The 27897-nt window shown below is 42.9% G+C and overlaps 1 protein-coding gene and 1 long non-coding RNA gene across 4 annotated transcripts in view; one reads left to right on the top strand and one right to left on the bottom strand.

Annotated features, from left to right (window-relative positions):
* Nucleotides 1-370: 370 nt before the first annotated feature.
* CNGA3 (cyclic nucleotide gated channel subunit alpha 3) overlaps nucleotides 371-27897 on the bottom strand; it is a 45288-nt gene continuing 17761 nt past the window's right edge. For all 3 annotated transcript variants that reach the window (XM_040584813.1, XM_040584811.1, XM_040584810.1), the window contains exons 3-9: nucleotides 22428-22544; nucleotides 19530-19709; nucleotides 17901-17954; nucleotides 14932-15075; nucleotides 13853-13960; nucleotides 12863-12969; nucleotides 371-9280 (exon numbers count right to left, since the gene is read on the bottom strand). In XM_040584813.1, the coding sequence (XP_040440747.1) occupies nucleotides 7875-9280; nucleotides 12863-12969; nucleotides 13853-13960; nucleotides 14932-15075; nucleotides 17901-17954; nucleotides 19530-19709; nucleotides 22428-22544 (2116 nt within the window). In that variant the 3' untranslated portion in view covers nucleotides 371-7874. The remainder of the gene's footprint in view (nucleotides 9281-12862; nucleotides 12970-13852; nucleotides 13961-14931; nucleotides 15076-17900; nucleotides 17955-19529; nucleotides 19710-22427; nucleotides 22545-27897) is intronic.
* LOC121083921 lies at nucleotides 9288-11762 on the top strand. The gene is made up of 2 exons (XR_005826528.1): nucleotides 9288-11376; nucleotides 11452-11762. It is a non-coding gene; the product is annotated as an uncharacterized LOC121083921 (long non-coding RNA).

Below are 27897 nucleotides of genomic sequence, written 5' to 3'. Positions count from 1 at the left end.
TTGCAAGCACTCGGTGTTTGACAGCAAAGGGTACAGATCAGGTCAACTAATATGATACAATTAAGAGGATTTTATTATTTCCTAATGTAACTGATTTAAAGAAAAAATAGGAAACTCAATACTAGAATGTTTCCTGGATGAAAGCACGTTTTCAAAAGAATAATCTCCCTTGTGCTATGTACATTGGTTTTTTTAACTGATTTTATTAATTGTCATCTGCACATGAAGAATCCTGTGAACTTTGTAGCAAGTCACCTAAAATAAAGCAGGTGACATTTTAGCCTCATCAACATGAATACTTTAATTTTCAAAACACAGACTTCTTTATGTGAGTATCTGATAAGGGTAGTTCTTGGGCCAGTTTTTTCACCTTGAGTCTCTGGGGAGGGTCTCATGTTCCCAAACTAAATGGCCATGTGGATATCCTTTCTAACAAAATTCCTGTCCAGCTGCTTTGAAGTAGGGCTGCAGCCACTGGGCTCTGCCCTTGCCAGGCTCTGCTTTGTGCCCCAGCAGTAGCGGCCAGCAGCCAGCGCAGGTGGGAGCATCGCTCCTGTGCCAGGAGTCAATCCAGACAGTGGTCCTCAGGCCTTCCAGAGGGAATCCTGCTCCAGACCTGCAGCTTTTTGGATAAGCAGTTTGACTTTATCATCCAAACCAGTTTCCTGGCTGGCTTTGCTCTTGGAGGAGATAGGCCTTCTTGGTGTCTCAGCCCTAGGAAAGGTTTGCTGGGTTTGGAACTCTTGTTTCTGGAACCACCCACTGCTGCTGTTGCACCTTCACAGGACAGTTTTAGTCCCTTCACTCTCTTTTGTGCTCTTGGGTTCTCCCGAAGGGACAGCAGGTGGCCTGATGCCAGTGCTCTTGGCTGCTGGATCCTGCTGCAGAGCAGCAGTTGCAATGGAAAAGCTGGAGGTCCAGAAGCAGTGGTGCCTCTGAGCCTCACTGCTACAGGGCTGTGGGTGGTAAGAATAGGCTGCTTTGGTGGTTTCTTGCCATCATCTTGCAAGGTTGGAGCCTCCAGCAGCTGTCCCGCTTGTTTTCACCTTTCCTCTGGGAATCTCCTATTCCAAGGTTGGCTGCAGCCTCTGGAATCTCCTTGTGGCTGATGGTGTTGGTCAGAAGGAAACACCTTCTGAGTCTCCTCTGCAATTTCATACGCACAAGTGAGTGAAACCCTGTAGGACTGAAACCCATGCAAAGTAGGTAGCTCTGCTGTGCTGCACAGTGCTTCTCCAGCCTGTGGCACCAGCGATGGCTGGGGAGGGGGAGCGTGCTCTGCTGGTGATGCCCCTGCCACCTGTCAGTCTGGCATGGGCCCCTTCTGGCCGCCAATGTTTATGTGTAAATCTGTGATAGAAAGCCGGCTGTCAACAGAAAGGGGCTTCCCTGTCTGCTTTCTCCGGGGCCCCAGGTTGTTCTGGCTCTTCTGTAACAGCCTCTCTTCCCCGCTGGCAGCAAGCTGAGCTGCTTGGTGCTTCTGCGAGCTGGGATGGCTCTGTCACCCCTGCACTCAGCTGCAAAAACTGCCACTGGCTGCCTGGAGGCATTGCATGGCTCTTTCCTCACTCCTCCTTCCTGGTCATGCTCATCCTCCTTTGGCTACCAGCGCTTGTGGCTGATGCAGCTAGGTTATGGCAGGTGAGCCCTTTTTAAAGCAGTTGGTCTTGAAGCCCTGAACTGAAAGTATTTCACTTGGGGCAGCTCCTCTGTCAGTGTGCCTGTATGCCAGGAACCTCACCCAGACTGTCAGCGCTCCAGTCTGAACCGTGCATGGAGAAGCCTGGCCATGGCCGGCAGGATAAATGAGCTGTCATGGGCACTGATGTGCTCGGAAAGGCATGAGGTGCTTTCCTAGAAAAGCTCTGCAGCTTTTTGTTGCTAGACATAAGGGTTTTCTACTACCATTCATGCAAGTGTGGTTGGAGGTAGCTGTGTTATCTCAAGGAGATGAGGCATTGGGGTTTCAGTAGGCAGAATCCATTAAAAAAAAACTGCCTCTGAATAGTTTCCCTCATCACAGTGTGCCCAAAGTGTAAGAGAGGCTTCCTTGTGCCAAGCACTGGATGAGTACCTGTGAACAAGCAGCCCCAAGGGCTTGCTTTAAACAGACGAAATCTGCAAATAATAATCAGCAAATAGTGAGAATCCCACTGAAGTTTGTTGGATGAATTATCTGCACTGTTCTGCAAGTAAAATATTTGTACTTCAGTGGGCAACTGACAGTTGGCTCTCCTAAGAAGAGTAGATCTTTGTAGCACGGTCTGTTTGATTCATCAGCCCTGGAGGCAAGCTGTGCCAAAAAAAAAAAAAGAAAAAAGAGCCTTTTGTGCTGCTTTATCTCCTCTGGAAAGGCAGGTAGTGCCCGTTGGTTCTTGCTGTGCTAGCCACCTGGAGATGTAGTGACTGCTGTGGGGTGGCTCCCCGTCCGGGGTGAGGTGGGGGAAATTGCTGCTGGGAATAAAAGGAGAATGTCGGGGGGGGGGGGGGGGGGGGGGGGGGGTGTCCTGTCAGGAAACTGAAGAAATTACATGTCAAAACAGGAAAAAAACCCCTAGAAATTAATAGCTATTCATCAAGCAGTCCATCAGTCTGGAATACAGTTGTGCTTTCCTGATTTTCTGTGTTACTGTTCTTCAGTTGCTCTGTTACAGTGAGGTTGATACCAGCCACTACAAACGTTAAGAAAAATGGAATAGCAACCATTAGTAAATCCCTTCTCACATTTCTGCACTGCTGGTTTTAGTAATCTACCCCCAATTTACCTATACAAATAAGGCAGGACTCTGTTAGAGCTGGACGGTGTCGTCCCCAGCCTCTCTGGAGGACTGCCTTTGGCACCGGAGCTGTAGCCATTGGCACTGGAACCTGCACTTCCCCTGCAGAAGCCAAGCAGAAATGGTAAAGCTGATGAAGGAAATCTCTTTGTGAGAACTGCTGCTGCTTCTGGAGTAAAGCTAGTGTTTGTCCTTGAAACTGAGGACCTGCTGTCCTCCTCTTGAGGTTGCAGAAACCAATTTTGCTTAAATAACATGAGTCTTCCGTTTTCCCCCTCACTCCGCTCTTAGGGTGCAGAGTGAGGAGGGTTGCAACCACAGAACAGCAGAATTCTATTTTCCACAGCGTAGCTGCAAGGGCAGTTGGCAGCGGCAAGCCACAGCCTTTGATTTTGTGAGCTGGAAACAGCTGAAAAATTTGAATTTCAGAAACAAAAGGCTCAACCACTTTTAGCCCCAGAGGTTGTTCCTCGGGGCTTGTATGTGTTTCTCTCCCCATCCACCCAAGGCAGAGTGGAAGGGAGCATGGGGAAGCCCTGCTCCCTGTAAGGAGTCCCCAGGCAGCCCCCTCCTTGGGCTCTGGGCTGTGGACGGGGCTGGGGGGAGAGGGGGATTCCTGGACTGATGGCTTCCCTCAGGAGAGCCGTCACAGCTGAAATCTGGTGCTTTAGCTGCCTGTACACTTGCCAGATCCATTTAGTGCAGAACTCATTTTGCTTTCAGGGGTAAGCAAAGGGGTTTTATGAATGCTGAATTATGTAAACGAGGGTCTGATTCTTTCTGTCTGTTCCAGGATGGAAACATTAATAGAAGAGCTGGGGGACTCTGAAGCCAAGTACAAATGCTGTCCTCTCACAAATCTCCAGGATGAAGAGCAGCTCTCCTTTGGTCGGCCTAACTGCATTATCTTGCTGGACCTAGACTAGGTTTGGCCTGTGAAACCCTCCGTCATCCTTGCTGTCAGCAGCCCTACAGAAATGAATGTGTCTTCCAAATCAGCAACACACAGACCAGCCCAGAGAAAGCACTGATGCTTTTGTGGGGGAAAGCAAAAGGAACAGTTTCTTTCTTAAGGTAAAACAGAGCCTTCTCTGGTTGTACATTTCTAAATATTTGGCAGGAATGAAACTGAAAAGCAGATGTCTTAGAGAAAAGGGTTAAATGCAGGGTTGTTCCTTCCCCGGGCTGCTCTGCGCAGTCAGGCTAACCCCAGCCCTCGGCTGTGAGGGGCCTGTACAAATACAGGTGCCGTTTTGCTGTTACCACCATTTCTGTCGTCTAGTTCATTGAATCTTCCAGAGCAGAGCTTTCTACTGTAAAAATTGTTGAAGTAAAATAATAGTAGGGGATGAGGGGAAAAGAATGGGGTGCTGCTATTGAGACCGCTTTGGAGAGCAAGCAAGGCTTGAATCACTTGCTGTTGGGGAGCAGGGCCCGTGACTCGAGGTGCTTTCCCTGGAAGAGCTCATGCCAAGCAGCGCCGGGAGCATGGCAGCGCTGCTCCACCAGCTTTACCCTCCATTTGCACCTGCCGCAGATGTTCGAACACCTCAGGCCTTGTCTGTCGAGTGTCTTGATCAGCACAGGCAGCTGGGAGCTCCAGTCCCACCCGACGGCCACCCACCTGGGCTGGCCCCTGTGCCCGTGCGAGGTGAGCACTGTGGCCATTAAAGCCCTGTGTGCAGATTTAGGGCTTGTGTTCACGTGCTCTGTAAGAGCTGTCCCATGCCTTGCTTTCTCTTGTGGTGGGGCTGAAGGGCCAGGCCAGGTGCTGCCTGATGCCTTGGTGAGGGAGGGGGGAGGATTTTTGGTAGGTGACGTGTGTGCAAGTAGCTGAAAGCTGCAAACGCTTTTGTTTCTGCTGGACAAGGCACCGTCCCTGCTGTGTCACCCTGCACGGAGCCAGGGAAGGGGACAGGAGACAAGGTGGCAGCGGCATGAGGAGCCCGGCGGGCTCCGTGCCCCACTGGGGAAGCAGGGTGGCAGTCAGGCTCTTGTGCCTGCGTGGTATCTGCAGGCGCAGCAACGGTGTTGAAACCGGGCACAAGACCAAAGGGATGTGCCAGCTGCCCCACGGTGAGGGGAGAACACCACCATTCCCACTCGGTTTTCTGTCACTTCAGATCTCCGTTCCAGCTAACAATTTTCTGGGCCGTGTGATATTGGCACGATCAAAGGCTGTCATGAAACGCTGAAGTCCAGAGGGATATGGATAAGAGGAAACACAGAAATGCTTGAACATTACTCAAAAATATTTTAATGTACATGCTGTAGCCACATTAAAGAAGGGGAGAAAAATCTTACACAGATGAAAGACACCAAAGGATGTAATTTCACCATGCCAAAAGCTGTATATTTTGAAGTGACTGAAGCCAATAGCATCAAAATAGCTCTTTTTCTGGCATGCGAAAACCAGACCAAGAGGCATGAAAAAGGGAAAAGCAAGCATGTATTTAACCAATAGATTAAGCTGTTGTGATCCAGCAGGTAAAGAAGCATTCTTGTGTTTGTGGTTTTTTTTAACAGGTATAAATTTGGTATAAATAATACTTTAAACAGTTCTATTTGTATATACCTAGTAGGCTGGAACAGCTGTAGTACGATAGGTAGCTAGTTAGATATTTACAGAGAATGACGACTGATGTAGAACATGACGGTAAGTATGAAACCCCTGCTGGGTACGGCGTTTGAGGAGCACAGCAGTGCACATCGGCCAAAGGCAAGAGCGGTACCTGCCTCTTGTTACAAGGCGAGAGCTGCGAGGTCAGCTGCCTGTGACCCTGCCCTCCGTGCTTACAGTGGCACACTGCAGCTAGCCGGCACCCAGCTTCTCCTCAGCCCTGCCTTCCTCGGTGCGGGAGCGAGGGCACTAGACCCCTGCCAAAAGCAGCCTCTCTTATCTCTCCCGTTTGTCTCAAGCCCTTGGAGAAAACACAGACAAGGTTCAGCTGAAGGACCAAAACTCCCAGACTCCACTGGCCACATACAGGTCTTGGCTACTTTCCAGAGCCCTCGTTACAGTCAGTGGAAGTCTTGATTATAGAGGTTAAGCCCAGCCTACAGCAGATACCCAAGTCTAGTTGGCTTCTAGGCTGATAACGGGAGTTTAGATGTGGGCCATGTGTGGACATCTCCTACCTGGTGGTCCCTTTGCCAGTGTTGCTGGAAAAGCCTCATTCCTTAGTCCCCGTTAGATTTGCCTCTCACCAGGCTCAAAAGCGTCAATAGGAGGGGTACAGCTGCTTGCCCAGGAATGAGCACTTAGTCAGAGAAGTTGTACACAGTTTAGCAAATGCCTCTTTACGTTTTACTACGGTCTAGGTAAACCACCCTCTTCTCGGTGGGTTTCTTACCTATTTTCCAACAGGCCATCTATTCCCACATGCTGTTATGGCTCCTGTCAGGGATGAGGCCAACTAAAGGGCAGAGCACTGCCCATGGTGATACCTAATGCCTCTGTGGGATCCAGCCCCTGTGCCATAGATGCTGAACAGCCTCTGCTACTCTGTACTTAACTGAAGTCAGTGAGGTGCTGGAGGATGAAAGTAATGCAGGGAAACCTACATGACAGAAAAATACTGTACAGCAAAAAATGAAAGCTAGTATCTTCCCAGCGGGAGAATATTGAAGGAATATCAGAGGAAGGGAGAGGAGCCTGGAAAGAAACTGGAATCAGCAGGGTGGAGGAGGCTGAGGAGTGTGTAAGAGGCAAATCCTGAAGCTGCAAAGTGATGGAGCAAGAAACCTTCCTGGTACCGTTCTGCCCAGAACAGCACAGCAGGCTGAGTGGACCAGACCTCTCTGTTCACCTCAGAGCCAGACCGACGGCAGAGATGACTACCCTGCAGTGAGCAGAAAAGCAACCGGCGCAGCTAGGCTGCTGTCAGCAGGACCTGAGCAGATGTGGTCTTCATTCTCCCTAACGGAAACATGGTGGTGCAGCAACTACTTCAGAGAAAAACTGGCGGTAAATAGCGAAGGGAGGTGTAGTAGGCATCCTTAAAGAAATAGGAAGGAAACACAGGCCTGGCAGCAGGAATGACTGCAACGCAGAGCTTGTTCTTCCTGCCTCACAGAAACCCTGTCGTGAGCTGAAGCGGGCTGGCAGGCAGGGACAGCCTGTTCTGCCAGCCCATGCAACTTCTCAGCAGCCTCCCTCTGGGACCGCCCTCTGTGCCGAGAGGGAATTCACTCAAGTTTCCACATGCAGGAGCTTGCACGCACCAGGGTCCTGTTCTCTGTTCCCAGGTTTAGTGAAGCTGTATTGCCACAAATACCTTCCCCTACTGAGCATTTGGGGACTCCCTTCCAAGTGAGGGTTTTGACAGTGAAGATGGGGCTAAGCTAAAAAAAAAAAAAAAAAAAAAAAAAAAAAAAAGGATCTCCCAGTCTTTTCCCCAAGCGAAGCAGTTGCAGAGCAGCAAAGGCCGTCACAGACCATGCCAGAAAGGACATGAGTGAGCACTGCTGCTCTGTCAGCACAGCCCTTTGTGCAGAGCCCAGCTCATTAGAAAGAATCAAACTAAAGCATCAGAACGCATGGCTGTTGCATACAGGTGCAGGGCTACACTGCATAGGCGAGGTATGTGTAGCTGCTTAGCTGTAGTCCAACTCTTCGCACAGATGCTTCACTGGAAGAACAAAGATTTTTGAGAAGCCCAGATCTGTGTCCATGCATTTAATTAGCCACTAAGGTAGCAAGGTAGAGCATGTACCCTAGAAATGTTTTTTAAGCCCTTAAAAACCCCAAATCCCTTCTACTTTAAGTACCATGCCGCCTTAATGCAACATGCGTGGGAAGAGACAATGTGTCAAGACCTACATGGACCATACACAACAGACGTTCTGAGCATGACTTGTAAGAAACCCACTCCCAGTACAAAAAAGTACCCAAATACCAGACCAAGTCTCCCCCTAAGAAGGTGACAATGTTCTATTTACAAGAAAATACTGCTTCAGTTAAAAATGCTAAAAACCATTCTCTTGAGTTCATATAAAAATAATCATGTCTATGTATGCACACGCATATTTACATACATTTATGGCTTTCACACGCTTCAACTTTCTCCAGTAAATGAGGAAATACAAATACTCCATTTACTGCTTTATCTCCTCAGGGTTTTCAGCATCTGCTTCTCCAACTGATAAGGTGCCACTACCGTACTTTTTCACTCGGGTTTCTACTCTGGTAAGTCTCTGTTTCACCTTTTGTTGAGATGAGGTGTATTCCGCCAGGAGCCTCGCAAACCTGGTCTGCAGTGTATCCAGAGCTGTTTCAAGTTTTTCTACTTTTTCTTCCAAGTCTTTTGGGTCAGCTCCTGCTTTTGCTGCTTCCTCATCTATTAAATTGTCTTTCATCAGAATTTGTCGCCCTTTCTCTTCCAAAGCCTTTTTGGCTTCTGGATATTCTGTGAGGGCTTCCATTAAATCATCTTTAGACAAGCAGAACAAATCCGAATAACCAATACTCCTTATGTTGGCTGTCCTCCTGTTGCCAGATTTGCTGCCTTTGATGTTTAGGATGCTGATTTCACCAAAGTAGCTGCCATCACTTAGGACTACAAATTGGGTTATGCCATCATCTGCCACCACAGCCAATTTTCCCTCTTTAATAATGTACATTTCTCTCCCAATATCTCCCTTTTTGCAAATGTAGTCCCCAGGACTGAAGACCGTAGGTTTCAGTTTCAGCACCAGCTCAATGAGAAGTCCAGCTTCACAATCCTGGAATATACGCACTTTCCTCAGCGTGTCCAAATGGACATTGATGGCAATTTCAGCCTTCAACTTGTCAGGTAGATTTTTGAGAACCTCCTTCTCATCCACTGTTTTCTTGTTGGTCCAGAGGTAATCAAACCACTTAATAACCCTGGCTTCCAAATCCTTAGTCACTTTTCGGAAATGCATGTACTGTTTAATGGAATCCACTTTGGCCTGGAACTCTGCCCTGGAGGCGTTCATGTTGGAAATCATGGAGCCCACGTTACCGACAATGGTAGCGAAGATGAGCACGCCCACCAGGAAGTCAATGACCACAAAGAGATACTCTTCATCTTTCACCGGGGGAGGTGTTTCTCCAATGGTTGTCAGCGTAAGCGTTGACCAGTACAAACTGTAGATGTACTTTCTAGACAGGCGCCCGTACTCTGGAATGGACACATTGGGGTAGACCCAAGAGTCAGTTCCAAATCCAATGAGCTTCGAAATTGCAAAGTATATACATGCGTTCCAGTGGATGATGATAAGAATGTATAAGACAAGATTTCCAATACGAAACATGTTTGGATAGTTTGTCCTCGTTTCAGTACGGTCAAAAAACTCAAACAGCCGAGAAATCCTCAGCAGGCGGTTAAATCGCAGTTCAGGGTAGTTCAAACCAATCTTTAAATATGCCAGGTCTGTTGGCAGAAGAGACAGCAAATCCAGTTTGAACTGCAGAGTTTCGGTATAATGATCTCGTAATTTCTTTTCATCCTTCACTAGCAAGCCTTGCTCAAGGAAGCCTTCAAAGAATAAAAATACATATTTTCCTTGTTAGAATGAAAATACAGTCAACAGTACTGAGTGACTTACATTTCAGATATCTGAACATTACAATTTGTACTGTTCTGCGTAAGACATTGATACACTATAAGTTCATTTAATGAAAAACATTTAAGTGCAAATTTAAATACTTCAACTGAGTTTCAGAGAAGACATATAATGATAAAGAGCAGTGACTCTATAATTACCACAGTGCTCCCTACAGTTTTCCACCCTATTCTGGGATAGCTGTATCTTTTTCTTTTAGTTATCTTTGCAAAACTGTCTCATTTTTCATGAATCATTGGCATGAGTCATAACTGAAGTTAAGCAAGTGTTAAGCAGTTGTGTATAAAATCAGAGTGGAATATTTTTAAATAAATACCAAGAATAAGTACGCATAATGGATTGATGGAAATCTTTCCAAACAATATAAATAACCTTGAGATAAAGAAATCCAGTTTTTTCCCCTCCCCAAGCTATGCTTTTCCTCTTGTGCCCAATATTAAAGCTGACAGGATTTTCCTTTTCATTTGGGGAAAACCCTTTGCAACTTTTTTGTGTTTCTAGTGAGAGAGCTACTAAGCAGAATTTTGTATATTGGTATTTCTTCACCCGAAGACTTTGGAAAGTATTTTGGAGTCTAAAAAATTATAAGAAGACATAAACTGCAGTAAGAGACCTTAAAGCAGACTGCATCTGTGTAAGAGATGCCTGAGTTATACCTGTTATCGTAATGGGAAAAAAAACAAGCAGAAACTGGACATGTCCAGGCAATGCAAGTTACAAAATTTCCGTAGGCTGTCCTAGTAATGATTGTATGGCCGTTAAAGCGTGGTTGGAAGGTCAGCTATAACATAGAAAGGCTGCCTGAGCAGTACAGCCACAGTGCTGTTTTGTACCTCTGAAAGCTCAAGGCTCTGGAAATGTTCACAGGGAACAGCCTATGCACTGCAAGATACTTGATGCAATTGCGGGTGGGGGTCAACTGCCTGCCCGCTAGGCCAGTCAGGAGAAGTCCACTGAGAGAAAAGCAAACCATTCCTTATGTATGGGGGATTATCACATTTTGTTAATCCCTTAGCAATCTACAAGCAGCAGTTTTCTCAGGGAAGCATCTGCTGAGAAAGACCAAGCTGCATTTCTTTGTGCCCTGCACAGCCCAGCTGTACTTCTGTTATGTGCATGTGTGTAACTGCACATGTCTATGTGTGTATCTGTTTTTGGATATCTGCAAACTGATGGTGACTACAAATGGAAGTAGTTCCTGTGCCATGAATGTGTTACCTCCCAGAAAACTACTGAAAAAGCTGGTCAAATATTAAGAGTCATGCAACTGAACAGAAAAGTTGGCCAGGCAGATGAATTTCTGACTCAAAATTATTAAAAATAACTTTGAAAACACCTTCTTCCTGAAGGGAGATAAAAGCTCCTCAGCTCTTTTTTTGCCTCCCTCACAGAACTGAAGTCCTATAGTAAAAGCTTTTGAAAGCATTAAAACGTAAGGTATGCTAAACACAAGCAGCCACTGAGAGACATGGATCTTTTCTGCTCCACAGTGCAGAGTCACCACATAGGTGAAACACAGTGAAACTGGCCCTGCAGCTAGACAGGAATGCACCACAGAGGAGCTGATGTGGACCACGATAGTCGCAGGGCTACCCAGGTCCCAGTTGAAAGCCTGTCTCTGCCCTTAGACAGCAGGGAGTCACGCTCCTCCCCAGAAGCTTCCAGGACCTCTGCCTCAGGGCAGGTGGACCTTGCAGGCTGTTAGAAAAAGGCAGCAGGCACAGACAGAACCAGGAGGCATTGTTAAGAGAGCTGACAAAGATCTCAGCACTTAAAAGAAGCTACTTCCTTATCTGAGTGCCTGAAACTGCAGCAGACACCTGTACCTAAGTGTTCAAGGGATCTCTGCAGCAATTCTGCAGTTCCGATCCAGGCCTGCAAAGCTGACCTTCCAACCACGCTTTAACGGCCATACAATCATTACTAGGACAGCCTATGGAAATTTTGTAACTTGCATTGCCTGGACATGTCCAGTTTCTGCTCGTTTTTTTCCCCATTATGATAACAGGTATAACTGCAGAAGAGAAATTTAGCTGGCACAATCAACATTTTCTGCTCGTTTTTTTCCCCATTACGATAACAGGTATAACTGCAGAAGAGAAATTTAGCTGGCACAATCAACATTTTAACCACACAAAGAAGATGAAGCCCCCCTGCCCCGCTTCAAATATAGCGGTCTTGTGATTTAGGCTGCTATCTGAAATAGACTTCCTTGTTGAACAAGGTGCTTGCTAAGTTTAAGAATTTGGATTGCCATGAGTTGACTGCTTCCCAACATGACAGCATTTTAGCCTCTGTCTTGTAATAATGTTTACAACTTCTCACAAGCCATAATTAATGTCAAGCTGTCAGCACGGTTTAAAAAAAAATCAAAATAAATGTGAAAATAAAAGATTTAAAGGAACTCTCATTTTTATAGTGATCAGTGTGGTTTCGGACCCTTTCAAGGCACATTTTGGGGATGCATCCATACCAGTAAATAGAACAAGCCAGGAAACGTTTTCTGGCCCTGAGACCAGCTGCCATGACAGCTTCTATTCACATGTAAGTTCTCCCAGCCCCCTTCAGAAATGATACCGTGAACAACACCCAACCTCTGCTGTCCTTCCAGCTGTGCCCAGACACTGCCTGAGAGTGCTAGCTGGCACACACCAACGCTCATGCACCAAAGTACATCAAGGACTATTCTAGCAATTTAATGGTGTGGATCACTGTATGTGATTGCTTAGGCCTATATTATGGCCTTGTTTAGCTTAAAACAGATCTCCCTTTAAGGCTAGAATCTGTATCGGCTGGGCATGCTCCTGAGCTACAGAAACAGGGACAGGATGCTGAAGGTGACGTGGCACAGCCCTCACAGGTTCACACTTCCTTCAGGAAGGCAGGACCTAAGCAGAGGTGCCTGGGTTAATCCCACCCCATCACCCTCCTTGGTTGCCCCTACACCACCAGCAGGCAGTGGGAGACCCAGCCAGGCCCCGGCAGAGGCTGCAGGGACAGTTGGTGGCAGAGGGGCAGCCTTGCAGGTTCCAGCAGAAGGCTGCAGGCTCTAGGCTGAGACAGGTGCCAGGTCTTGCACTTGACCAACTCAGTCATCACTTCTGAGCAGGATGCTGCACAGCTTGGCTAAGAAAGCAGCACTTGTGGGCTGCTGTTGGTTTCTTGCTCACAAGAGCACAAACAATATACCATGATCACGACAAGCAAAGTGCCTTATTCTCCCTTCCCCATGCAGCAGCTATTTCAGTCAGCACTTGGCATGCCTGGCAGGCACTGACAGAACTGAATTTTGAGGTAAGTGAAGTGCAGATGTTGGGATGTCCAGCCTTAAAACAATCCAAGCTGATCAGACACTTCATCTCCCCAGAGTCCCCACTATTGGGCTGTGCTGGAGACGGGATACTACGCTGGTCAGACTCCACAGGAATTTCTGCTTTCCAGCGTTTATACCCATGCTGTATCTGAAAACACTGTAAAACCCCAGAAGGACTCACCTGTTCTGAATCTGACAAGCATGTCAATAACATAGATGATATCGGAGCTATAATCCAAGAACACCCATAATTTAAGATGGTCAGCTTGTAGCTCATCAAAGCAGGCTCTAAAGAAACAAGGACAGACAAACAAGAAACATTTACACCAACTGCATAAGCAGAGTACCTGCAACGTGTGTCCTAGCAGCATGTTAGCGCACATTACTGGCACTGAAGAATTACAGGCAGCGTATCCCCATGCCTAGACATCTGCACACTAGAACGATGTCTAAACAGAAACTAGGATCCTTCAGAATTAAAAGATGTTCAGATCAGGAACAAAACTTAAACACATATATGCCACACAAGTGCACTTATCTAGGAGGAATGCACACATCTGTACAATTAAACACGCATCAGATTTCATGGGATACACATGTCCATTAAGATAATTCCCAAATACAAGATCTGGTTTTGAATGGTAAGCCATCCTCATTTCTCCTCATCATCTTTTTTTTTTTTTTCTTTGACTCAAACTGATTTCCGCATTTTGCAAGGGAAAATAAATACTCGAGTAAAATCTTCCTCCCCTTCAAATATCTATAGATGCATGATACTAATTTAAGATGACCCAACACTGCCCACACCCCTCCCTTCTGTTCTCTACTGGGTGATGAGAAGACCTGTCTCTAGCAGTGGTTACTGAGCCTGCAGTGGCCAAGGCATACCTCTGCATCTAGCCAGGAGGTGGCACACAAAGGCCACAGCCAGCTGCTCACAAGGACTTGTTGCAAGTTACAACAAACCGGTTTTAGACAAAAAGGTAAAAAAGAAACATCGGTCATCTATTCTCAGTGGTATGTATATCATATATCCCTATGGGTATATGAACCGTAAATCTTCTAGGTAACTCACCCAAAAAATACTGCAGGGAGATTAGAGGATGATTTATATAGGAAACACAATGAGACACTGAATTTGAAACCTAAAATTATTAACTTAAATCCATACCTGCACACGAGCATACACCAGTTATAGAACACGGGTGCTGCAATTATGGTCAGCCAGTTGTAGTAAATATTGCTTGAAGGATCTAACACAAATATCTCTTTTTTCTTCCTGTAAAGTGAAACGTGCAGATTTACACTAGAAATGTAATGAAGTGACCTGCTGGATCTCCCTCTTCTGGAGGCAGCATATCTCATGATGAACACACAGATGCCTAAGAGAAAGTATCCGTGCAGGCAGCTCTAGATGAGATACCAAATATCAGCTTCACCCTATCTGCTTCACCCAACTTTGGAAAAAGTAAGAATTCACATTGCCCAGGCTGAAAACCACCTTTGGAAGCAGTTCCTAACTACATGTCCCCAAGCCTACATTGCACTTGCTACCATATGCATACATACAAACTTCCAGTATATTACTCTAACATACTCCTTAACTGTGAAGTCTACTCAAATGCATATTTTTATATGCTATCATCGTTATTTTTAATGACTATTAATACTAAATTGTACTACACTTGGGTCAGCTTTGGGGGAGCAAAACAAGAGCAGGATCCATTTCTGTTAAAAGCATTCTAATTATCTCGGTTAATGAACTGCACCATATTAAGCAATTAAATATGCTAGTCAGTGTAACACCTAAAGTTATTAGTAAATCTGTAATTTTCTACATGTAGGATTTTTGCTCCTTGTCCAAACCAGACTTTTGGTTCATCTGCTCTGAATCATTATGGACATTGTGGAACAATGAAAAGCCTGTGTAGATCTGCAAAGCAGGCTGCTGTCCTAAAATGCCCTCATAGTAAAAAAGTGATTTTCAACAGCAAATCAAAGCAGCCAGAGATAGCTGAATTCCCTTTTACTGACCTAGGAAGCTGTTTGTGACAAGTGTAAACATAGGTCGTAAAGATGCAACAAGTTTTTGAGCAGTTGCACCTTTCCAAAGGGGAAACATATTAAAGATTTGACAGTTCTGCAACCTACAGAACAATAATTGTCGTGGAAGTGTAACAATGAAATGCCACACCATGCCTTGTAGTGTAGGAGGTGTGTTACAAGCACACATTCATTCTTTATACTTACTCTTCTTTTTTTTTATCATCTTTTTTGTCATCTTTCTTGTCATCTTTCTTTTCCTCTTTCTTGTCATCTTTCTTTTCCTCTTTCTTTTCCTCTTTTTTTTCCTCTTTCTTTTCCTCTTTAACCTCTTTCTTTTCTTCCTTTTTTCTGTACAACATAATGTAAGGCTTAGCAATATTACCAATATTCTAGCAGTTAAGAGAGAGGGTGGATGCTGAGGTACAGGAAACTAAACTAGACTCTGGACAGAGCAGGACAGGGATCCAACCGGTAAAAACGGTTTGCAGGCTGGGACCTCTCAAATACCACCACACCATCACATCAGGTAACCAGCTGGCTGATTCTGCTCATTAGTCACCCACGCTTTCCTGACCTTTGCAGACATCAGTTTACCTGGCTGATTTTAATTAAATGCTTCCAGTTTGTTTCTTTCTTTAGAATCAGGCATTTAAAATCTACCAAATGATAATAGAATTTCAAATGGCCTAAAAAACTGTCAATATTCTTTGCATATCCAAAACCTCATAGTGACTGCCTGAAGCTTTAATGGTAATTAAATGAAATAAAGCTGAATTTCCTCTCACAGTTCTTCAAAAGCAACATAGATATAATTAATTAATTACCTCTGGCTTCAACAATTGCCTCGGAGAAGAATCCCAGTCAATGTCTGAACAAAAGCAGCAAATGCAGAGAAAAGAGGCGTGTCGCATTTAACTACAGAGTAGTTATTTTAGAAATGATTTACAGTCAAAATGATTAAGCCAACCTGTTTCAGATCTCCACAGTTGAGACCTACTGTATCTATGAGATAATCCATACCTCATACTCCACATTTACAAGATGATCTGTGCCCTAAAAGCAATTTTTTCTTTCCATCAACTGCAAAGGAAGAATGGGTTGCCTAGTTCAGATGCAGGTGTCTGTGTTTGCTCAGACATTCTTCTCCATTTGCTAAAAAATGCTGAGATCTTGCACACCTCAAGCTGACCAACACCACCGAAACCTTTAAAATTATACACTGCAAGGGAGCATAATTGGAGGAGGAAAGAACCTTTGGGTCGACCAATCTTCTGTTTACACATGCATCTCAACTCAAAAAAGCAGTTTTCCATTTACCAAGGCTAATTTCTACACAGCAGTGGCATCTAAAGCCAATACTTGTTCTCTGGCCCGAGATCTCCTACAAACTCATCTGTCAACTACATGTATCTTTCATAAGTGAGTTTCTTCTATTTCTGTGCCCTCTGTTCATCTTTCCATTGTGTAACTCCCAATGTATCATATTCTCACCTACTTGTAGTCTGGTGGTGGAAGTCACTCAGAGGAAAAGGTCGGCTGTAATCAAAGACTTGAAAGCATCACCTACAGTTCCCCGAAGGCAGGTACTCTTAGGTGTTTAACATAATGAAAATCCTGAAGCTTTAAAAAGACCTGCATCTTTTTTATCAGTGCTACTGAGTAAACTGGAATCCAGTAACTAATAAAAGTGTTATTTGTGTCTGCCGTCTTTGATAGCAATACAGTGGCATCCATTCTGTGTTTCCAGCACATTAAAAGGAGCATGCACCTTCAGACTTAGAAAACATATCTTCATCAGCCCCTGTAAAAACACTGTCACAATCTTTGAATGAGTCAAATATTTACATTTCTCATCTGTCATGTAGTTTTCAAATCAAGTGTGTTTCACACTGTCAGGCAAGTAGACAGGCAGGTGTTGTCTTCATTTAAAAATAATGAAACATTGGAAGGATCAAAGTTTTGCCCAAGGTACATGAGTCATTGTCAGAAACAGAGTAAGAAAGCAGCACTTCCATCTTAATCGGTCCTTTGGGCCCTGACTAGGAGGCTAAGCTCCAGGATTTTTGCACTTTTTTTATACCAATGTGAATAAAGTTCTGCACATTTCTGTCACCATTCACTGCACACTGAATTTCCTTTTTAATAAAAGTTATGCAAACCAAACTAAAAAGTTGCTTGAGGAAAAGGAAGACCTCTTGTTCATGTATGTGCACAGAGATTTTGCAGCATCATTTAAAATGTACAGTTTGAACTAGCCCATGATGGAACTATTTGAAGAAAAAACCAAGATTTGCCCAGCACTATTTCTGACATAATCAGAAACTGTCCTGATTATTTTTAATTTTTGTTTTCATCTGGAAAGCAATGAAAAAAAAATTCACTATCATCATGTGTGCGAACAGGTCTGCTGCTGGATGCTACAGAGCAGGTGCGTCCTCAGCTTGCAACATACATTGGTGTTGGGTGATTTTAAATTACAGGAGCTCTTCACCTTTTCATGAGATTTCTCTTTGGTGTAACAACGTGAAATATCTTGTCAAATACATAAAACAGGCTCCAAAGCTTCTGTCAGAGCTTCTGTTGCAATGCAAGTCTTACTACGTTGCCTGTCACTTCCTCTACATCTACACCAACAATAACTGCTGAACTGAAACACACATTTTAAGAAGACTGTTAGTTTTCATTTAGACTGCACACGTGAGTGTTTTCTTGGTACCTTGATCAGTACCCACTTCTCATTTGACAGCTTGAAATTCCAGGGGCACTTGATTTGCAAAAAGGGACGTTACAATTTGCAAAAAATAGTGCGTTACAAGAAGAAAATCACTATTAGAAAACCAATATATGAATGTCACCTCAAAACCGAAGAATTAATAAATCAATCAGCAATACAGTAAAATCAGCCAGCTGAACTAGAGGAGGTAGGGACTAAATGCTGAATCAAATTCATTCCTTGAGAGGTAAGGGTAACTTCAGACAAAAACAAGTTCACAGGGAGCAAGAAGGATGCTTTTCATACTAAGAAAACTAGATCTTTCTTTATAATTAAACTATATTCTCGGGAAAGGCTCAGGAAGAGATAAGGAGTCTATACTACAAATGTTACTAGGCTGGAAATAGGAAAAGAGAAGGAACTAGTGGCAGAAAGGTGTTTGGGAGTTACCAGTACTTACTCTTCGTTGGTGTTGTTGCTATAGTTGACATTAAGCCTGGCCAAGGGCCAGTGACTGCAGCAGGTTAAATAAAACACATTAAAGAGTGTAAAGACTGTTGGTATTTCATACACGTGTTTAGCAACACGACGGCCTGACTTACTAGCTTCTCACATATGCACTGATGAGATTAGGAAGGTCAACTTTGACTGCCGTGATAAGCGCCTTTGCATAACTACTTCAAGGGGAGCGGTTTCTTTTTACCTCGTGCTGATGTCTGAAGCTTGTTCTCAGGTGTATTAGTGCATGGCAACATGCATCTGACTAATTTTAGCTCCGTACTCATCTGGCTACTTTTTTTTTTTTTTTTTTTTTTAAGCTTTCTTCAATCCTTTCAAGTCTTCACAGATGCAGTGTCAAGACTTGTGGATAATTAACAAGCACACCTGCCAGAATTAAGCCCTCATGGTAGAACTAGAACAACTAGGAGTTACTGTCACGTGGCAACAGTGTAAAACTGAGAAGGCAAAGATACTCCCAAATTCACTTCTAATAGCTTTATATAGAGGTTTGTTGGCCCAGGATCAATGTTGTCCTCTCTAATTACTTCAAGTCTGCAGTTGCTACTGTTCCAGACTTCTGAAAATTCAGTCTGGTTAATTCAACAAAATGTACTTTTGAGCTAATTTCTAAGGAGTAGATCAAGTGAAGGTAACAAGGCTGTGCTGGACCACAACAAATCAAGGTAACCTGCATCATGCATAGCTCTTCAAAGGTTCTTGCTTTAATCTGAATTACTAGCTGATATTTTGAAACAAATCAACTCATTACTTGCTTACCCACCAATCTTTATGCAAAAAAACATGGGATTCTATGCTTCAAAGCATAATGACAAATAGAAAGTCCACTTACGTCTTGGGACTTCATTTTTCTCTTTTAGCTGGAGTTGTTTAAAACACTGTATCATGTATTTATAAAGTAGTAATAATTTATCAAGTCAAAAGACTGTAAACACATAAAGGTTTCTCTTGCAAGCTTCTGTTGTTTTATTGGAAAAACTTTAAGACTGAACTTGTCTTCCATACCAAAGACTATGTGCCAGTAAGTTAAGTCAGCAGCCAGATTTTCTCATTTTTGCATCAGAAGCCTTCTGTAATGTTAGCAGCTGAACACCTAAGTAGGTGTAACAAAGCCATGACACATTTTGCACAACTGTGTGTTTGGAGTTTCCTAATGCTTGCAGATAATGTGCATAATATTAATGTCCTGAAAAGCCACAACTAGCAACAACCTAGACTCTTGAAATTGAAATTGCATTCATCTTCAGCAGAGAGGAGTTTAGCAACATCAAGTTGCACAGGTAGCATATGATAAAATTCCACTTCTAAGAAACCATTCTACCTGAAGCAGCATGATCAGAATCCTCTACTTCAAGATCTTTGCCACAGTGTGTTTGAGGGGGAAAGAGAAATTCAGCTGAAAGCTGCAACACTTCTGTTATGTGAAGATTCCCGGGCAGCATTAGATATCCTGTTCATCTCCCACACTAAGCTCCTTACCCTCTTCTTAAAATAAAACTCACATCCTAATCACCAAGAAAATGCCATAACCTCAGTCATCTTCGTTTAAAGTATAAACACATCTTCTTACCTGTTTACTCCCCCGGGGCGCTCACGCATACCCAGAAAGGAGCGGATGTTACTTTGCCTACTGGACACTTCTATGAGCTCTGGCCCTCGGATACGTTCTAGGAAAGAATCGGGTCTTTGGTCTTCGTGGTGCAGATGTCTTGTGGCCCATGACCTCACAGATATGACAAATCGTGACAGCCTGCACAGAACAGACATACATCATTGAACCAGACAAAAGCATCAGATGGCTCCAAACATCCCCGCAAAGAGTAGCCCAGGAGGATTTTTCTCCACCTGCCTACAAAATTAAATTTGATGCATTACCTGTGTGAACTCAGTCACTTCCCACAATTTCATACATCACATTTTGCAATGGATCAGGAAAGTATCTCACACATCAGTTCCTAGTCTACTCTACCAGCACCTCAGGAGCAAGAGAAGAATACTCTTGTCAAGTGGGGGCAAACCAAGTGCTTGGGGTGGAGCAGTTGACTACTGACAAACTTCTGACATGATAACGGGGGAATCCTGGTCTGACAGAATTAGGAGATATAAAATGCTCACAGGATCACATGCTCAAGGGCTGGTACACACAGTGGAAATAAAAACTGAATAGCTGGGTGAGGGAGGATGGACTTTGGAATAAGGAATGATAAAATTTCAGCCACGTTCCCTGTGTTTTTAAAGGGTCTGTCTGCAAACGTATTAATTGACTATCACATATAAACCTGTCTAATGCATGGGGAGCATTATTTCCTCATCCTAGATTTCTAGCAGAGCACTGAAATGAGCTAAGCAAACAATCACGACAGCATAATTAAATTATCACTGTATCAATATGTATCTCTCTACTCAAAGTTCACATTATGAATGTTTACAATGCTTTCTGACAAAGTTCAAAAGGAAACATCTTTCTGAAAAATTGAAAATAATGGAGACTGAAATCTACAAAAGTTATTGTATTTATTACCCACACAATATATTATTTCCTATCAGCAGTCTAGTTTAGAGGAAAGTGGTGTTAATTCAGGTTTCCCAAACTTGGCCTCAAAGACAGCGTAATGAAATCCTGAACAATGCTTAAGTTCTTAGAGAGACCTCAGGCTACTTAAGACAAGCTCTTTACATTTTCTCTCTATCAGCTAGTACTACATATGCTCAGAATCCACAAATAGGTTGATATGAACAACTTAAACCTTATGGTAAAGTACATCTGCCTCTTGATTGCAGTTCTCAAGGGCCTAACTACATCCCCTCATAGATCTTGCCCAAATTCTCTTACCCTAAAATAAAAAGGACAAAAAAGGTAGGAATAATATCACATATCAGAAATTAGAAAAATATATGTCTTGTTCTTCAGCACTACACCAAGACAGTATCATGTAAATCATCTACAACCGCCAACAATTAAGAGAATTCAAAGCCTACAAAGAGCGCAAAAGAAAAGCTCCACATAAAAGTCTGAAATTATTTAATAGATTCCTCACTCTATTAAAAAAATGCTGCATGAAATTAAGCTACAGAATTTCTCTTTGCCTGAGAAGAACTCAGTTTTCACATAAGAAGTGGTAAGGAGTAATACCACTATGGATGTTCTTACTTAAATTAGAAAATAAAGCATTTTGATGAGACCTGTCAGTTAAGGAGCAAACATATTTTACTAAATGACATTGAGAGCCTCTCCATTTGTACAAAGAAATAGAATTTTCACTTTTTTGTCCTTTGTATCTTGAAGTGAGATACTCAGTCAAGTCCATCAAATGTTGCTGTCTTAGGTCTTTGAGACTCTGCATTCAAGAGGCATGTTACGTTACCATGATATGTAAATTGCTATGCATTCATGCTTTCATCACAGGCTTCCTTGTATATTCAGAGCATAAGTGTAGCCACACACGTGTAATTCAAACTATCCTGAAAAAAAGGTACAGAACAACATGAACAAAGATTAAAAAGGAAGTTTGCAATATGAGTTTACATATTCATGTGGTTTATGTTTTCACACAACACACACACCTACAATCGTTTTCCACCTAAAACCAACTTGTGGCAGATTTGTAATCTACACCAGTGGTGTCACTGTCTGAAAACCAAGCAGGGAAATGAAAGTTTATTCTTCACCATCCAAAAAGCTGAATCTTTAACTGACTCTAGTTTTATAATGATTTTTTTTCTTTCCTCTTTGAAATATACATGCTTCAACTGAGCATGATCTGTATTGTCTGTAGCAATGGTATCTGTAGACAGAGCTCTGTACTCTCAGCTGGGGATATTTAAAGCAGACACAGTAAGTTTTTGAAGCTCCACTTCAGGTTTACGTTTAAGTCCCGGTAAAGTAAATTACTTAAGCAAATGGTTGACTTTGATTTTGCTGACTAAGGCTCCCAATCAATTATAAACATAACTGGATTCTAAAAACTGAGAGAAACACTTGCACTTCCAACAGAAGGGCCCCTGTCTCCTCCCTTACCAAAGCCATCTACCAACAAATGAACAATCAGTACATCCTATTTGATAGGAAGCAAACATTGCATCAGCTATCAGCCAGAACCAAACACTTACCCATTTATTTTACAGTCTGGCCTCACTTCATGCATTTCCTCAGCGTTCAATATATTTTTACGTGATCAGGTTGGAAAATAATCTGCTTTATTGTGTTCAGACTAATTTGTGTAAGCTCATTCAGCATCCCTAGGATTCTAAGGTTTTTATTGTGAAATAGAAGTAAGTGTAAGTAACGAGTAAGTGACGAGTTTAGAATTAGTCAAAAGCAGCTTCTGATACTTTTTATAGGCTTTTTTCAGTTGGACTCCATCCATTTTCTTTGAAAAGTGATGGTTGTTCTTACGTTGCCTCCAAATTGTGATCAGTCTCTTTCAACAAGTTAACCTTAATACTGGAAATGGTATTAGCCCGTTACCTTGCCATTGCTCCTCTGCCTGTGAAGGAGCTCGTCTGGGGTTCAGATACATGTCTTTCCTCCACAGAAATGACTCTCTGCAGTTCTGAAGACGCATCCTCACACAGTGAATGGGTTCTGCAAAAACAAATTTTTATTTTAAGAATTCCATACAGCCTCCAGCAGACTTCCCCCCATCTGATTCTTTCTGCCACTACATCAGGAAACAGGGCAGCAAATTGTCCTCTTCCTAGTAAGATGGCAAGCATTTGACAAACACAGACCTAAGCCTATATTCCTGTTTTTCTGGAGCCATCCAACTGCAAAATGAAGTCAGTGGAGGCTCTGATCTGTTCCAGCAAGCTCAGAAGCTGGTTCCTTACTGGTCAGTACTACAGTGGTGTGCAAGTACACAATTATGGGAAGCAGGTTTTCTGCTCTAACACCTCCTGTAAGGCATCAGCAGCTTTCCTTCAGCGTGGAGCTCACCACCAGAGGGCTTTAAAGTGAGCACCCACTGCTTTTTTCAGTGTTCTCCTATACGTGGTTTGGATTTAACAATCTGGAATTTCTACCAGTGCAGGTCCTATTCACGACTCAAAGCAAATACATGTCTCTTTTTCCTTTCGCTCTTGCTTGGACTGAAAGGGAGAACAAGGATTTTACAGCAGTTAGTCCCGAGCAGGGCATCTGCTGTTCCCACCAGGCTGCTGCCACCAGCTGCACATACCGCAGCCCTCGTGCTGCAGAATTCCCACCTGAAGCTTCACCTCCTGCACAGCAGCACAGGCTGCAGGTCTGCAGGGCTGCCGGGGGAGATGAGGCACCTCGGGCTACTGCCACCATGGCAAACACTGTGACAGCCCGGTTGCACACAACGGTGGACAGCTGTTATAACGTTAAGCTACGTTTATATATATACATATATAGTCTCTGCCCACTCCCGTGAGTTCCCGTAATTGTGAGAATACTTATCAGCACTGAAATAATTAGCATTTGAGAAACACAGGTGACATTTTAGCCTCATCTTTCAGCAACAGAATTTTGAAATTGACTTCTCTGGAACCTGGACTTCACCAGGGCCCACTCTGGGGTTTTTTGTAAGACTCCAAGGGTTTTCTCTGTGTCTTTCACACTTCAGTATTCACTTTTACAAGACTTTGTCTCATCCATTAAGGATCATTTTTTTCCCCCTTTGTAATGCAAATAGGAACTTTCTCTGCAAATAGGAACAAATAGAGACCCTGCTAATCTGTATTGCCAGGAAAACACTGACTATAATGATACTTGCGTATCTTCATAGGAACTGGCAACAGCATTTTGAATGCCCCCAAAAGGATAATTAGCAGCTCAATTTTGTGTGTACTCACAGCTGAGAAACTGACAGAGAATTAAAACTGTATTATTTCTACACAAAGAATCATGCTAAAAAAGGTGGATCCTCACAGTCCCAGAATTCTCAATTGCTTTCCTCTTCTCTTCTAGTCAGAAAACACCAAGAAGACACTGCTTAGTATTGAAAAACTTTACAACCCAGTTGCTGTTGTGGATGTCAAAGTTAACACAGCTTCTAGGGGAGAATGAACAAACTCATGGAACAGAAATCCATTACAGATTACCAGATACACAGAGCCCACATTCAGCAACACAAGTCTCCTGAGCTGGATGCTGGGAGAGTTTTAGAGGAAATTCTGTTGCAGATACTTGCAGTTTGCCCACTTTTATTTTCTTTTTCCTGAAGCATCTGCATACAGACCTGCTGGAGAAAGGATACTGGACTAGTCAGTCTTTTAGACTGCAGTGCTATGGCTGTTCTTAAGCCCTAGCCCTTTTATTCCTTTTTACAGAGAAATATACATTTTGTGTGATCTTAGCAATAAATTCTAATATTGCTACTTCTGTTCTTACTTACCAATTATTACTGTTTTGAGTCCCAAAAATACCTTTTTAGAAGAAGATAGTGGGACTTCTTAGAAAATAATTTTAAGTGTCACAATTCAGATGCAGGGGGAAAAAAGCACTTTGCAAAAATAGATAGCCTTTCATAGAGGCTTAAACCAGTATCTTTTATTTCATGTTTGGATTGATTAGAAGTCCGTGTTCAATCAATGACTCAGACAATGAGGAGTATCTCACTAAGCTGCAGTAACTCAACTGCTTTTAGTGACTGTACAACTTGTTATCTTTACTCTAAATAGAAGTAATTAAATATAAGCATCACAAAATAAAGTAGTAAAGAATAATACAGAAAACAAAGTGAACATGGATTAAAATACTCTAGGTATCCTTCCAAGTAGAAAGGAGAATTTTAAAAAGAAAAAAGATTATCAGAGTGCATTCTTTATCAGTCTTAGAAAACCCTACACAGAAGTCAGGCCCAAGAAATCAGGCCAATCAGACTTTTTCTGAAGTCTCAGAATGAGAACTATTTTGATTTTATTAACCTCTATAGGCATACTGAAATATAATGAACACCATGTGACATTCTATCTTGATATAACTGTGCTGGCTTATCATCGAGAACAAAAGCCAAGCAGGAGATGAAAATTGCTATCCAAAAAAGCACTATTAACTATCCTTATTTCTTTTTTGTAAACTTTGTTTAGTGCCAGTCTCCTGCATTACTGACACTGCTATGCTTGGGCATCTGCTGACAAGAAATAAAAGGCTAGGAATGAGAGCTCAGCTTTGTTTTAAGTAAATGCCGAGGAGGGCAATGTAGAATAGTGCAGAGAGTTGAGTGAGCTCTAAACAAGCTAGATCAGGCACCAAAAGCAATACTGTCCTGCTAGCTCCCCTTAATCAGCACAGTCATACTTTCTAAGTGTATCATCTGTTAAGTGCTTTGCATGCATGACCATCCCCTCCATACTCCTCAGCAGTGTGGAAAGCTGTGCTCCGCTGTCCCTGCATGTGCTCATGGTAATTTCTGCGTCTGTAACACTGAGAGTTTTATCAACTGTCTGCCCTCTTGCTAAAGTAACAACAGAGCGCTTAATGGCACCCTCTAAAACCCCAGGTTTTCAATCCAGGGTATGGCTTTTGGTGTCCAGAGACAAAAGCAAGTTGAAGAAATGTTTTAATATAGGTGAAAGAAAATAGCATGCTTAATGTGACCTGATCTGAATACCTTCCAATCTGATCCAGTGTCCCATAAAACTGATAAAAATTTCAAATCTTTACATTACTTTCTGGTCAGACTTTTATTAGTAAATGATCAGACAACCTCCCTGAAAAAAATGTATTCTGTAGAAGAAAAAAAAGGCAAAACTCTCAGACTAAACTGCTGGAATCAAATTGGGTGGATTATTCAACTAGTGAAATTCTAAATATATTTTTATTTTGGTTGTTTGACTGTTTTTAAAAAACAATTTTCTGATTACTTTATATGTGCATTAAGAATTTCTGTAACTAGGTTTGTGTTATAACTAAATTTAACAACTTCTAAATAAATTCAAGTTTACCTTACAAAAAAGTTGTATCAGTAACATGTGTAGATGACTCAGGAAGATCAAAATAATTTTGTGGAAAAAGCATTATAACGCACTTGCATTTCACTTTAACAAATACAGTTTATGTATAAGTTTATGTATATCTGCAATGGGATCAGAAAACAATACACAAAGGACTCTGTCAGGCAACTCTTAGGAAAGCACCTGTCCAATATTATACAGCAGTCACAAACATATTCCACTTTAATCCACACAAACACAAGTCAAAAATTAACTCTTCTTTCCATTAATATAATTCCTTATTGTAGAATTCATATACTCATTCCTCACTTTCCTCAGCCCTGTTCAGATAATACAAGAGGCCTTATTTTTCAGCTAGCTTTATATTGATGCAGAGGGACGGTTACAGATGGGGCTTTTGAGGTAACACCTTCAATGCATGCGGCATAGTTTTTACTTGATTTTCACAAAGACAGGTTCATTCCCATCTGGATGCCGTGAGTGTGTTTGCTATGTGCAGCAAACCAGTAGCCACTGCCATTACTATCCAAGGGTGTTACACGGTCTGAAATCCACACAAGAAGAGAATAAATAGGCAAGAAATAGAGAGCAGGCTGCAAAGCAGAAACATCAGCAGATGATTGTGCCTCCTTGGCTTATGCTGAAAAATACTTTATTTCCCCAGGGGCAGCAATGTCACCATATCCTAGAGAAAACTCACTGACACTGAGGTTTCTGCTCCGTGCCTCTTCAGCTCTCTAAAGGCCAATTAATTCCCATGCTTTCAAGGTATCTAGAATATTAAGCTCTGGGAAGGATACGTACATCAGCACCTACTCTGTACCTTTTTCTGTATCTGTCTTTTGCCTTGACTTAACTGGGTTCTGAAAACCCTAGAAGACCATTTTCACCTAAAATGTATGTAAATAATCCAGAATTTTCATTTAGTAGTAACTGTTTTAATGTTCAGATCAGTTACACAGGAATTGCTGAAGCCCTTCTGAGTGCTGACTGCGAGACAGACTTCAAGGGCAGGATTTTGCTCCAGATGGCTGTGACCTAAATTAGGGTGCCTAATAAAATCTGGGTTTCTAAGTTCCCACTATAGTCAATTGCCATCTTAAGGTTTGATTCAGTTGCCTTAATACAGGAGTCTAGTACCATTTGGAACATCTCCAAATATTTTATCTGACAACTCCAGAGCACATAGGTCTCACCGCATATCCACTAGCCCCAGCTAAATGCTTCAGATATCCTATGGTATCTCAGATAAAATCATTCACATTGGAAAAGACCTTTAAGATCACCAAGTCCGACCATTAACCCAGCACTGCCAAGGCCACCACTAAACCATAGCCCTAAGCACCACATCTACATGTCTTTTAAATACCTCCAGGGATGGTGACTCAGCCACCTTCCTGGGCAGCCTGTTCCAACGCTTGACCACCCTCTCAGTGGAGAAAATTTTCCTAATATCCAATCTAAACCTCCACTGGCACAACTTGAGGCTGTTTCATCTTGTCCTGTCCCTTGTTATGTGGGAGAAGAGACCGACCCCCACCTGCCCACAGCCTCCTCTCAGGCAGCTGTAGGGAGCGATAAGGTCCCCCTGAGCCTCCTTTGCTCCAGGCTAAACACCCCCAGTTCCCTCAGCTGCTCCTTGCAGGACATGTGCTCCAGACCCTTCACCAGCTCCGTTGCCCTTCCCTGGACATGCTCCAGCACCTCCACGTCCCCCTTGCAGTGAGGGGCCCAAACCTGAACCCAGTGTTTGAGATGTGGCCTCAGCAGTGCCCAGTACAGGGGGACAATCACTTTAAATAGCTTTAGATACCCATTTTAGACAACTAAATATCTCTAATAATCAACATATTCAACCTCAGGGTAAGCTGAACAGTTCCCTATTGCCACCATCAGTACTGACAACATCTCCACTGATGACAGCAGGAACTTAAGACACCTATTTACATAAAGACACTGAAATCCAGATGTCTACAAGGCACAGCTGAGCCCTACTTCCAACTTTCAGATAGCCAAGC

The sequence above is a fragment of the Falco naumanni genome, chromosome 2 (genome assembly GCF_017639655.2).
Source record: "Falco naumanni isolate bFalNau1 chromosome 2, bFalNau1.pat, whole genome shotgun sequence".
In the NCBI taxonomy this organism is placed as follows: Eukaryota; Metazoa; Chordata; class Aves; order Falconiformes; family Falconidae; genus Falco; species Falco naumanni.
This window is presented reverse-complemented; position numbering and strand designations above follow the sequence as displayed.